The following is a 13,078-nucleotide window of genomic DNA, read 5'->3' as shown; positions in this document are numbered from 1 at the left end:
TAGTTTATTTGTTTTGTTTTGTTGTTTTTTGGTTGTTGTTGTTTTTACCTCATATGGGCTTGAAAATATATTTGTGCTCAATGTTTAAATGGCTTCTTTGTATCCTTCCAGTGGCAATTCCAGAAAAATTTGATATTATTACTGAAAACATTTTTCCCAAGAAGGGGCCACTAAATTTTATTTTATTTTTTTAAAACAACAAATGATTAATACAGGTGCATCTCAATAAATATCTAAGATGCACAACCAGACAAATTAGTGTTGTGAAAGTGGTTCGCCCAGGGCGCCAGACAGGCTAGGACTGCCTTTTGGTCCGACCTCCTTGTTTGACATTATAGCAAAACTGCATTTGGTTTGGAAATGAAGGTCATAAATCCTGCAGTAACTGGATGAGTTACTGTAGCTGATAAAAACATAACTTTTGCTCTCTAGCAGGTTCTTGTTTCTGGCGTTAAACTCAAGAACGCCTGGGTTGTGCAACAGAACAATAAACCCACTGACAATCAATGCTTTGGTGCAATTCTTTCTTAATGTGAGGTTTGCCTCACATGAAGTACAGTCTTCCCAACTACAGTACAGTACAGTCTTTCCGACAATGTTTGGTTTGAGATAAAACATTTCCTTATTTTTTTTTCTCAGAAACGTGCTTGCATGTTTATGGTTGAAACTTAGTGATTAATCGTGATTAAACACTGCGCTAGGATGTGATTAATCTACTTACATTTTTTAATCGATTGACAGCCCTTTTCCCCCCTACAATACCAGCGCCACATTTTTAGCAAAAGTATTGGAATGCATTCAGTCTGGCGGATAAAACTCTTAAAATCCCGACAGCCTTGTAAAAACAACAGATGCTGCTCACTCCCTTTCTGATACTTCCTGCTTTCTGTTGGCTGAAATGAAACCGAAAGGTTTCAGCAGTCAAATCAGGGGAGGAGAGGCAGAGACAGGAGGAATGAGCATCAGATCAGACGGAGGCGCAGCGACGTGAAGCAGCGTCAGGTGAGTGTCTGCGCTTTCAATTGACTTTCACTGAAAGTCTGTCAGAGTGAACAAAATGTAAGTTAGTCGTTTAGCATTACGCTTGTTGAACTGTAAGATTGATTTACAGGCAGCGAAGAGTAAAAATATCGACAACAACAAATAATGGCAAGTATTTAAATGATGATAACATCCTGCGTAATAGCAAAGGGAAAGTGTCAGTGGTGTTCTCATGTTATCAGGGGGGAGAAAAGAAATATGACTGTAAAAAAAAAAGCGGGGTAAAACGCGTCTGTGCTTAGGTGGAAAACAAAACTCCAATTTAGCGCATGAGGCGTGTCTGCAGGTTGGGAAACGTCAGTCGCACAGTTTCTGCTTTCCGACTTAAACAAATCAGATGCAGAGAGCAGAAACAATAAATCTCTCTGTGGCCGTTTCAAAGTCCGGTCAGGGAGTGTTTATGTGCTTCGTGTTAACATTTAACATTTAGCGCTTTAAAAACAACAAATAGAAGAGAAAATGAGTTATAATTTAAACATTGTGGTATTAGGACGAGACGTGATGGACATTTGTTTTAACCACGCGCCCCCCTAAAGACAATGAACATTATTTTATACACAGAAATCAGTTAAAAAGCGCATTTTTCCAGGGAACAAACTGTGAATAACTTTTTTTTAGGAGTTTGTGTGAGTCCGTTCTCACAAATCATCTGATTTGCTGATCAGCTAAATTTTACACTACATAAAACATATTTCAGAACTCGTTCATCTGTCTTGACCAAAATAAAATCAGAACCTACAGGTGCGTTTCGGCTATTGAGTCTCTGTTTACTTAACGCAGTGGTTCCCAAAGATGTTCTGGGCCCCCCATTTTATGGATTACAAGAAAATTCCCCCCAAAAAATAAAGATAAAAAAATCCACTGGTCACACACATCGTTCAACCAGATGTAAACCTATACACACATATTTTGTTTTCAAACTCCACTGAAGTTTATTTCACACTTCAGGTTGCAACAAAACTCACTACAAACCATCTTTACAGTAAAGCATTTTGTGTAACTGTTTTTTTTTATTATTATTATTTTCTTTCATCCATACCGCTTCCTGCGCCCCCCCCCCCCCCCCTCTCTTCAATGGCACGGCGCCCCCCATAGGGGGCGCGCCCCACACTTTGGGAACCACTGATTTAACGTATGTTTTATTCCCTCAAGTTATAATTTTGCAGAACTTTCCGTGCAAGGAAAGTGGTACATCACTTTCAATACATTTCATGCACTAAAATATGAAAAGTCTGGCGTGCATATGCATGCATCCCCCTGCTACTGTTCAATAACAAACTGTATCACGACGACTTTTGAAGGAAATGGGCCGCCAGTCACAGCCCACATGAAATGAAAACATCCAAACACAGCGCCCTCATCTGGTCAGAGCCGGAATATTTATTGAAACGTATCCAGCAGTTGGTTGGCCTATTTATTTGCCTAGATATGCAAACACTTGTGTGGTCCAGTCCCTTGACAAACATGAAGCAGCTGTAAGCGGTTTGTCTTTTCGTAACGATGATCCAGTTCATTGTGCAAGCTCAAATATTGGCCATGAGAAAACATTCTACATGTGCTCCTTCAAAATGTTTTGTAAAGTTGTAATCTGGGTTACCCGGCATACAAAGAATTTCAGCTTGGATGCAAAATTTTATTTCTAAATGTAAATAAACATTTACATTTGATAAGCAAATTTCAAAGGGAAACAGATTTGTCTGATGTTACTTTCTAATTCACCTCAATGATCCTAATAAGGTTTAGTCTTCTTACACTTTGTTTTTATCAGTAGCTCTTTAAAGTAGTTTTTTTTATTCTTACAGTTTGTGTTTAAATGAATACTATCTGCAACAAGTTTTGAGCTGTGCAACTCAATCAGTACCACTAGAGGGAGACAAATCACACACTTCCACGTTTTTATATAGTAAACTCAACTCTGGAGTATGGAGGGTGAGAGGTAGCAAAATTACATAAATATACCATAAAATACATATGTGTAAATCTCCCATTAATTAGTGAAGTGCATTATAAAATTATTAAATACATCAATAAATAGTTAAATGTTTTGGAATTATAAAATATGCAATTAAATAATTAAATGTTCCATGAAATAATTAAGTTCTCTCACAGATCATTTCTATTTTTATAGAAAATTCTGTTTAATGATGCATTTACTGATTCCACTTTAACAGGAACTTCAGGAGAGACTTGATCAAAGGGCAAAACAGAGAAGGTAAATAATGGTTCAGAGCAGCTGGTCTCACGAGTGACTGAAAAGAGCTGATGTTGTTCCTGTGTTTCCCTCAGGCTGGATCTCAGATCCCACCCTGTCTGACATGAGTCTCCAGGTTTGCCACTGCGGTTGGTCCAAAGTTACCACTTACCAGGGCCTGAGAACTCACCAGGGGAAGAAGGGATGCACACCCAAAGGAATGCACATCCCAGAGAGCAACCAGTTAGCTTTCTTTCCCCGAAGTTACAACCAACCAAGAATAATCAGTTCATTTGACCTCTCTTTGGATATTTTAAAGACTCCTTTCAGGTTTGGTAAGTGTGTCACACATTAATTGTTTAGCTGTTTAATTATCTATTATTATTTTAAATAGGCAATGATCATTTTGTCTGCCTCAGCTTGATTCCTGGAGTGAGTGTTTGTGGGTTTAGTTGTAGCCAAGATGCATTTATTCAAAAATGTATTTTCTCACTTTATGTTTGGCAAAAACCAAAGGCGGTATGTTTAGCATAGAAAAATTCAGTCCAGTTTTTTTTTTTTTATGATTTTGGTATTTCACATTTTAAGTGGGAATAATTAAAGACAAAACCTTTACTTAGGTGTTTAAATCAAATTACTATTTCAGAGTCATCTTATTTAGTTGTTTTCTGTTGCTAATACTTTAGCAACCGTCATTTTGTACCTCGTCTGACCATTATGTCGCTTGGCAACGCAACGACCTAACTCAGCCCTCTAAAGTTTAAAGAAAAATCATGCGAGGGTGTCAAGAAAACCCCAATGGCTAAAGTGCCAACATGTTGAACATGTGTCAAGATAAAAATAACCCATCATATCACTGTGATCCTAAAGTGTTTAATCCTAGAGAAACTTACCAGCTCATAGTTTTCACCCAGTTATCATGTCAATGCACAACAGTCAGTATTTTTAGCTTGCTAGCAGAAAATGGTGGACAAACTGTTTCCATAACTTCCTGTAACGCATCAGACGTTTAGGTTGTCCTATCATGGATGCTTACAATAACTCTTGATGTTTACAAATTTTCTCTGTTGTCAACTAATCACCAAATAATTCTCTGCTGCATCTTCTAAAAGTCTGTTTCTGAAAGGATCTGGTCGACTAATTATTTGTTGATTAAAATAAATTATGGTTTGTTGTTTTTTTTTTTTGCTGTGTCTCAATAAGAACCTTCAAAATTTGGGAACCTGGAAGCTTTCCATGACCTGGGAACTCATCAGGGGATGATGGGACCCACGCCAAAAGATGTAAGGGTCCCAGAGAGTATCCAGAACTTCCGGAGCAACATTTTGGAGCAACCTAATCAAATGAACAACTGGTCAAATGTGAACACTCCAGTAAAGGAGGAGGTAGAGCTAATTCCAGATATTGATACACAAACATGTAAATTGAGTTCTACCAATCACTGACTGGTAAATGTGAGTTAAGAAGCCAAAGCATCTTTTACTTCTCTCTGACAGAAACTGTTCATGTCTCCAAACTTCCCCACTCAACTGAGTTATGGGCTGACTCAAACACTAACACAGGCCATGAACCAACGAAGTATGGAGGACTGGCACGATCATAACATGTCACCAGATGGAAAAAATTCTCAGCAAATGGTTCCAACCTTGAATACTACCGCAAATTCATTTGGTTCCGAGGTACGACAAGTTTTCAGTTTGAGTTTTGTGGATGAAACTGTGTCCTGAACAATGTATCCTGAATACTTTTTTCCAGCAGAGAGATGCATCATCCCCGTCAACAGATCTGGTGAGCACTCCACCGTCACGGGTCCTGCTAACCGAGTCCGACTCCTCGCGTAAGTTTTATAAACAACACATTTAATATGTGTAGCGACATTTAGTGTGAGTAAGGTTTGCCCTCTGTAGTTTTTCAGACTCCACAACCGTCCCGTCGTGGTTCTCTATCCTCGGACAACGCCCGCAGAGGGCTTGACTTCTCTACTGTTATTCTTATGGTACGGTAACGTTCTTATGAAGTTAAGAGTATTGTTTGAAGTCTCATTGGTTCTGAATGTGGTGTACTACTCCTAAAATATATTGACCAAAAAAAAAACCCATCAAAACAAAAGAATGCATTTACATTTAAATCTTAAAGCTGTTTCTTTGACACGATGCCTTTTAACCATGAAATAACCTGAGGTAATGGCCCTTATGTTGGGTCATAACACAGAATGACCCAAAATCTACGTCATATTACCACCACTAGATGGTGCTGTTTTGGTTTTATTTTTAACATGACTATAACACACATTGACCCAAATGAGAGTGATTAAGCTTTAAGTTTAAAAGCCCAAGTGATCCACACATTGAAAAATAATGTTAAAGTTATTATACTGATTATTTTTATTAATAACAACCCTTTTATAGGCTGATGAAGACTTGCAGATTGTGACAAACCCACATAAGGATGCTGTTAGTGAAAAGAAGAAAGAAAGAGAGGCTGAAAGGCTGCTGCAGGTAGAACATTTTTAATATGCTATCTATGACCAGACCTGAATTATCACAAGTTTTTGAAAACATTTTGATGTGATTTGTTAGCCTAACAAGATATTGGTGGGTAACTGGTTGTCATGGTTACCTTCCTTTATGTTGTTGTTTTAATAGTGGCCAGTGGTTTAACTTTGGAAATTCACTCCTTTGTTCCCGTTTCCTAAGCCTTTGTAGCAGCATGTTGTCAGCGTAATACTTCTGTTTATCACCGAGTGATAAAATAAGTTATGCTGCAAAACTGACTTTAGTGAATGGGATGTACCTCAATGACACATGCAAGTCAGTGGACTAATGGTGTAAAAAAATGGCCCAAGCTCCAGTTGCCAGACTTTACTTAGTTGGAATTTTAAAACAATTTTGGTCACAGTAAGATCAGCTCTCAATGAGACGCATCAAGTCCCTCTAAATAAGACAACGTGTCCACGGTAACCAGAGGGGCCAGAATATGGTTTTCCTAAAACTGTAAATTTTCATTAAAAGCTGGAATTCATATTCAGCATGCAAATTGTAGATGAATATTTGGGAATATTTGTACTTATTTTGGCCACAATTGGCAGTTATTTTGACTGCAGGAAATTTCCCACTTGTGTGTGTTCAGTGCAAACTGCTTTGTAAAGCAGGAGCAAACCCAGTTCACGTAGTAAAGTAATTTGCTCTGCTTTGTGAATCCCCCCCGTTTCTATCATCATAACCCCTTAAGAAATTTCTACATCTACTTTCACCTTCTTTCAAGGCGCAGCAAGACAAGATGAAGGTTCTGTTGCAGCAGAAAATTCACATCCGAGAGAAGAAGATGACTGAAGTCAGATCAGCTGTGAAAAGCTGCAAGGTAGGCTGCAGACGCTGCTGCCGTGTTGGACATGATTTTGGATTTTCTCAGCTGTACCCAGTGTTAATCCCCATCCCTGTTTTCAGGGTAGTTTGGATGCTGAATGGCTGCAGATCTACAGTGTCTTCTCAGAGGTGATGAAAGTTGTGGAAGATGCTCGGAAGAAAGCTCTGGAGCCAATCGAGAAGAGGTTCGCCATGTTTATCTCAGTAACAGTTTTCAACCAGTGGTTTCCAAAGGTTTTCTGGGCCCCCCTATGGATTACAATAAAATACTTTTGTGTAACTGTTTTTTTTAATTTCTTTATTCATCCATACTGCTTCCTGCGCCCCCCCTGCAATCGCACTGCGCCCTATCTAGGGGGCGCGCCCCACACTTTGGGAACCATTGGTTTTAAAACATCCTTAGAGAGGCTTTTCAAAGTTTCCCATTGAGACGAGTGCATGGACATATCTAACAACATGTGCATCGATGCTGGAGCTTTATTTTCCTAAGCCATTGTATCTTCCTTTGCCACTGAAATGCATACAAACAAACTTAATGGGGATTTGATCAAACGTTGTGCATACTGGAGATGACAGCAGACCAATTTTATTGAGTTGATGGAGCACACTATGTTCTGCTCAAACTAAAAGCCTTGTGTGTTCTGCTCTTAGGAGACGAAAGGTAAAAAGGGATGAACAGAATCTCCTGCAGAAGCTGCAAGGAGAAATTGATAGATTCAGAGACTCCATCGATGAACTGGACAGAAGCCAAGACTTGCAGGTAAGGAGTCTCTCTGCCTTCACTGCCTTTCTTTTAGTATTATTTTAGCAAAACAATAAAAGAGTTTCAGTTTCTATAACTCTTGTCCTTCTTTGCTCCTTCCTTTGAAACACACAGGCGGTTCCACTTTCAAACCTGGATGACTCCAAAGAGATTAAAAATCTAAAAGTTGACACTTCCTTCTCCTTTGGTACCCTGAAAGCAACAACAACAACCATGATGAAAGACATCCAGGGGCATCTGGAAAACCTCTCTTCCCTCGGTAAATCTTTGTTTTTCACAAATGACGCAATTTTGGTCGTCCGTCTAAGCAAGTCTACCAGAGTATCAGGTGTAAAAACAGCATTTCTTACGTTTCCAACTGGTGCGGTTCTCTTTCACACTGAATTGTATCAAACCCTTTGAAAAACCTGTTACCTCCTCGCCTGTGGTGGCGCTGCACCAAGAAGTACTGAAGGAAATTATATGAAAACCTCTGAAAAAGACACTGAGCACAATTTTCTTTTTCAGGAAACGCAAACAAAATGGAATAGATTTTAGCCGTTGTAGGATTTCTCTTTTGTCGTTTGGAAAAAACCACCGGGGCCATACTGCTGCATTTCATTTGGCTGTAACTAGGATGCCTTGTGCTATAGTCCGCTTAGCATTCACATTTGTACTGGAACCACATCAGACTTTGTTTTATTGGTTAGCATCAGAGTTTGATTAAACATTTACAGCTCTCTAAACAAACAGGACTGTCTAGGCAAACAACGGGAGTTCGATTATAGCTCACTAAACAGAGCTGCTGTGAATAAACCCAAAATATAATTTTCTTTACTAAGGATCTGTGTTTTACCCACATTCTGTTCTTTTTCCACAGAGCTCAAAAGGATTGCAACCTTTGCAGGTGTGTATACCCAAAAAACTATATGTAAATTGTAACATATGCTGCTTCGATAATGTGCTTTTGTTAGCTCCACTAACATCCTATGCTAATATGGGATGTAGCAGAGGCTAATGCTAAAGAACTAACTTTAGCCATGTTGATATCAACCATCTATCAATGACTCAACATGCTGCTGTATTACAGTATTACAATTAGAAAAATGCTAAATCACGTTTTTCTCACGTGCTAACTTTGCACTGTGCTACTTGTTCAGAAGCATACACAGAAAAAAAAAGGATTATGTAAGGCAACCTGACACAGAGTGGAGATTTAATGGCCATATCATAAGTTACATGTGATTAACCACAGCCCTTTGGTGGAGAGAAAATCAGAGAAAAGTGAAAACCAAATTCAGGCCTCATTGTGTTTTCTTCGTTCTGTATCTGTTACTCAGACCCAATCAGTTTCTCAGTCATATTCCCTTCACGTCTCTGGTGCATTGAGCTAATTGGCTCAACTGTAAAGCATTCAAGTACTAAGCATAAATAATTCTGTTATTTCTCAGTCTGTGCCCATTATTCTTCTTGTTGCCAATCTTGTTGTTTATTGACCACATTTTACCTTTACATGCTGTTCATCATGCTTCTCCTGTCCTTGTCTTATTTTGGTTCTTAACCACATCGTGAGTCTTGTCAAACCCTTACCTCTTCCGCTGTTTTCTGTCTGACCACAGCGGACGTAAAGCTGGACTCAGCCACGGCCCACCAGTGCCTCGTCCTGTCCAACGACGGGAAGAGAGTGAGAGACGGAGGAGAGAAGCCGAAAGCTCCTGACAGTCCGGAGAGGTTCGACACGTTCGGCAGCGTCCTCGGGATCAATCGCCTGAACCGCGGCAGGTCATACTGGGAAGTAGAGGTGAAAAACAAAAGCGGTTGGGATCTGGGTGTGGCACGGCGGAGCGCAAACCGCAAGGGGGTGCTCAAGGTCAACACGGACAACGGTTACTGGGTGGCCGTGCATTTTGAAGGCAGGAAGTACGCAGCCCTGACGGTACCCCCCACAAGCCTCCCGTTGAACGAGAAACCCCAAAAAGTCGGAGTGTTCGTCGACTATGAGGAAGCCGTCGTGTCGTTTTACGACGTGACGAACAAGTCGCACATTTTCTCGTTCACCGAGTGTCTGTTCAATGACGACATTTTCCCTTATTTCAGTCCGCACCCAAAAATGAATGATAAAAATGTTGATCCACTGATTATATCTGCTGTATAAAAGCAGATGTCATTATCTGGAGTTGTAGGATATTCTCACCATAAAAACCTTTGGAAAAAATACCATGTAATAATCACTGGTGTCACACGTGTGGTAACAATTTGTAGGCAATAAATTGAACCAATGTATCTTAATATATTGTATTCTTTATTTTTTTAAGTTGATCTATATGTCGATTTTTTCAAATAAACATCCATGGCATTCTGTTTCACCAGGTAAGAATCATGCTAAGCTCAGTGGCTCAGACATTCTTCAAAATTTGAAACATGCAATTCATGTAAGGCAGACAAGCGTTGATCTTTATACGTCAGGAAACGGCTACAAGAGCTTAACTACTGACCTAACAGCTGGAACAATTTTCAAACCCCAAATGTGGCAAACAAGGTTCAAGAAAGACTAGGTGAAGGCCGATTACTGGCAACTAGGCAACATTTCCCCTTATGCAACTCTTAACATAAGGCAAAAATGTTCGATCGGTTTCCTTTGAAAGTGTCAGACTGACTTAACGTTTTCTCTGGTTGCTTAAAGCACCAACTGAACAACATACACAACTAATAGAAGGCTACTAAACATTTCTCTCATTCACAAGATACAATCAAGACCCGTTTTTCCGGATTCAAATATGTCCAGTTATGAAAAAGAGTTATAGTCAAGGTGTGGAAGGTAAAGTAGCATCTTTTAAAAGTTAAAGTTGGAAACATTGTCCAAAAATAAAACACCCAGCTGCAGGCCTAAGCAGAGAGCTAAGGTAATTAGCCAGCCAATATTCCCCTGTTATACTCTAACTTTAGAAAAAGCAGAACAGCAAAAAGGCATTTTGCATAAAGAAACACAACTATGAGAGGCACCACTGGCTACTTATTTTAACAAACTTTTTTTTTTTTTATTAATACTGGCGCTTCACTATTGTCAAAAACATTTAAACAGCAACTTAAAAAAAACATGCAACATCTTAACTGGAATACTTGAAACAATATCAACATAAGAATGTCTTAATCTGTATATTTTTCTTTAAAGATGAGTATTGTAATTGGGAATTTCTTCTTGTAATCCTATTCTGGGTTGTGGAATGTGATTGTGATGTAGATAAAAAGGGAAAACATAATATAACTGCACTGTTTTATTTTGGAGTCAATTAAAAATGTTCTGTTTTGTTACTTTTTTTTGATTGCCTATGTTGCAGAATATAACCCAATTCACTTTTTCCTTGTTTTTCCTCTGTACAATTTTGGTCACCCATTCGTTGATAACGTGTTGGGTTTTTTTTGCTTTCTGTCGATCAGATGTGATGGTGGAAGTGGAAATGAAACGTCATTGTTCAAAGAAATGCAAACTGAGCTAAAAAAAAAAAAAAAAAAAAAGTTTTTCTTCAACTGTAAAATTGTTACAATAAAAAGGAAGGTATATTTTGGACAATATTTTTCATTACTTAAATAAATAATGTAATAAATCTGTTTAGTGAAACTTTCATTGACTATTATTTGGGTCTAATAAATATAAATCACAAAAAAACAAGACACACACGCTAAAAAAACAACAAAGAACTGACAAACAACCCATGTTTTAAACTGAGAGCGCAGAATAATCTGTGAATTAAGCACATTAATTTTGTAATAGAGCTGTTGCCTTGCAGCAAGAAGGTCCTGGGTTCGATTCCCGGTCCGGTTTCTTTCTGCATGGAGTTTGCATGTTCTCCCTGTGCATGGTGGGTTCTCTCCGGGTTCTCCGGCTTCCTCCCACAGTCCAAAAACATGACTGTCAGGTTAATTGGTTTCTCTAAATTCTCCCTAGGTGTGAGTGTGTGTGTGAATGGTTGTTTGTCCTGTATGTCTCTGTGTTGCCCTGCGACAGACTGGCGACCTGTCCAGGGTGAACCCCGCCTCTCGCCTGGAACATAGCTGGAGAGGAACCAGCAACCCTCCTGACCCCATTAGGGACAAGGGTGACCAGGAAATGGATGACACTGCATGTTTATGCCTGTCTGTGTAAGGCTGAGATGAAACTGCACATGAAAACAATCCTACACCATTCAGAAAACCAACACAAAAGAGACACAATCAAAGCTGCGCCATAATAACTCAGAAAGAGTCCAAATAATTTGGAGGCCGGTTTTTTTTCTTTCCTACTAACGGAAAGCTTCTGTTTACTGTTTACAGGTACCGAAAAGAACCCGTGGTAGGCAAAATCCGTGAAGTAGTTACCTTTATTTTATACAGCATAATTAAATACTCTACACTGAAACCAAAGCATAAAAACTGTTTCCAGGCCTAAGTATTTTTTTAATTCTTTCTTACAAATATCTACAGTAAAATAATCATTTTAATCATCAATACGAAGTACAGTAGGACAAATTATGACTCATGTATTTCACTGTTGCTCTGACTGTGACGCCGCGGCCTCACTCCGCTCTCTAGTGGCTTTTTCTCCTGAAGCCTGTGGTGCAGGTGTGGTTTTTTGAGAGAAGAACAGAGTTAGCAGTAGTTGTTGTCGCTCTTTTTTCTTCTGGGCAAAAATATTTGCCAAGCTGTATTACGTATATCTAAATACCGTAATGTTACTGGCACACAGGTAGAGAAGAAGCGCGAAGACTGTCTAGCCAATCAGGACGCAGAACACAATGCACTGTGAAAAAACCCCAAAAACAAAACTGCGCCAAAACTCAGCGAAGCAGCGAGGCCTTTAAAGGTGAACCGCAATAGTTATAGCGAAGGTTCACTGTATATCATAGGTCCATGGTGCTTTTCTGTCCTAAAGAAAAATATGTAACACTGCAGATATTTCACAAGATATAGTAGGCTATACGTAGAAAAACCTTGCGAAGGCCTTACGTTATAGCAGAAAGCACCATGTGCACCGTAAGAAAGGCTAACACTATTCAATTATGTCGCATGAATTCCAAGGACATATTGTTTTACTAACAAAAAGCATCAGTGGTGTAAAAAGTAGAAAAGAAAATGTATGTTCATGCAACAAGTCATTCAGAGAAAAAGCATAATTGATGATGTTTGAATTGATGCAATTTCAGATTTTTCAGAATTTTACAATTATAAATATAAATCTCTGAGGGGACATTATGATTTCCATGATGTGTTTTAATCTGTGTGTAAATGAATTTAAGCCTGTCAATAAAGCTTGAATTGATCTGAACAGAAATCACAAACATAGTCCAAAAAAAATTTACTTTTCATGTGATTTTTATTTATTGATGGAAAAACTTTATCAAGCAAACCTGAACCAACTACGATATCAATAGGTGAACCTTTAGATCCATATCAGGTTCTTCCCACGTTGGTGTCATTAGTTACCAATAATCTCTGTCTTTAACTGGCAATGACATTTATGTCACTGTTGATAATTAGGCACTGATGTTTCTCCGTACAAATATCTCAGTGCCAGTGGGGGAAAACATGCGAGTTTGTGTTTGGTTTCTACAGAGATAAATAAACCTGCAATGACTTTTTAAATCCAGAAGATGTCAGTGCAGTTTCAACACAAAGTGGAGACAGCTTGGGAAATGTGCCACACACCCAATAAGACCCATCACTAGTCCTAGGCATTTAAAAAAACTGAGGTCAAGCACCAAC

General features: G+C 38.9%; 1 protein-coding gene across 1 annotated transcript; it reads left to right on the top strand.

Annotated features, from left to right (window-relative positions):
* The first annotated feature begins 667 nt into the window (after positions 1 to 667).
* On the top strand, positions 668 to 10,960 carry LOC122820771 (E3 ubiquitin-protein ligase TRIM21-like). Its single transcript, XM_044098363.1, has 14 exons — positions 668 to 1,002; positions 3,213 to 3,253; positions 3,328 to 3,567; positions 4,436 to 4,617; positions 4,729 to 4,911; positions 4,988 to 5,069; positions 5,140 to 5,228; positions 5,641 to 5,730; positions 6,497 to 6,592; positions 6,679 to 6,782; positions 7,249 to 7,357; positions 7,475 to 7,619; positions 8,220 to 8,246; positions 8,959 to 10,960. Exons 3-14 carry the CDS (start codon positions 3,357 to 3,359, stop codon positions 9,492 to 9,494), a joined length of 1,854 nt encoding a protein of 617 aa, XP_043954298.1. The 5' UTR covers positions 668 to 1,002; positions 3,213 to 3,253; positions 3,328 to 3,356; the 3' UTR covers positions 9,495 to 10,960.
* Positions 10,961 to 13,078: the final 2,118 nt, after the last annotated feature.

This window comes from Gambusia affinis, linkage group LG18 (genome assembly GCF_019740435.1).
Source record: "Gambusia affinis linkage group LG18, SWU_Gaff_1.0, whole genome shotgun sequence".
Lineage (NCBI taxonomy): Eukaryota > Metazoa > Chordata > Actinopteri > Cyprinodontiformes > Poeciliidae > Gambusia > Gambusia affinis.
This window is presented reverse-complemented; position numbering and strand designations above follow the sequence as displayed.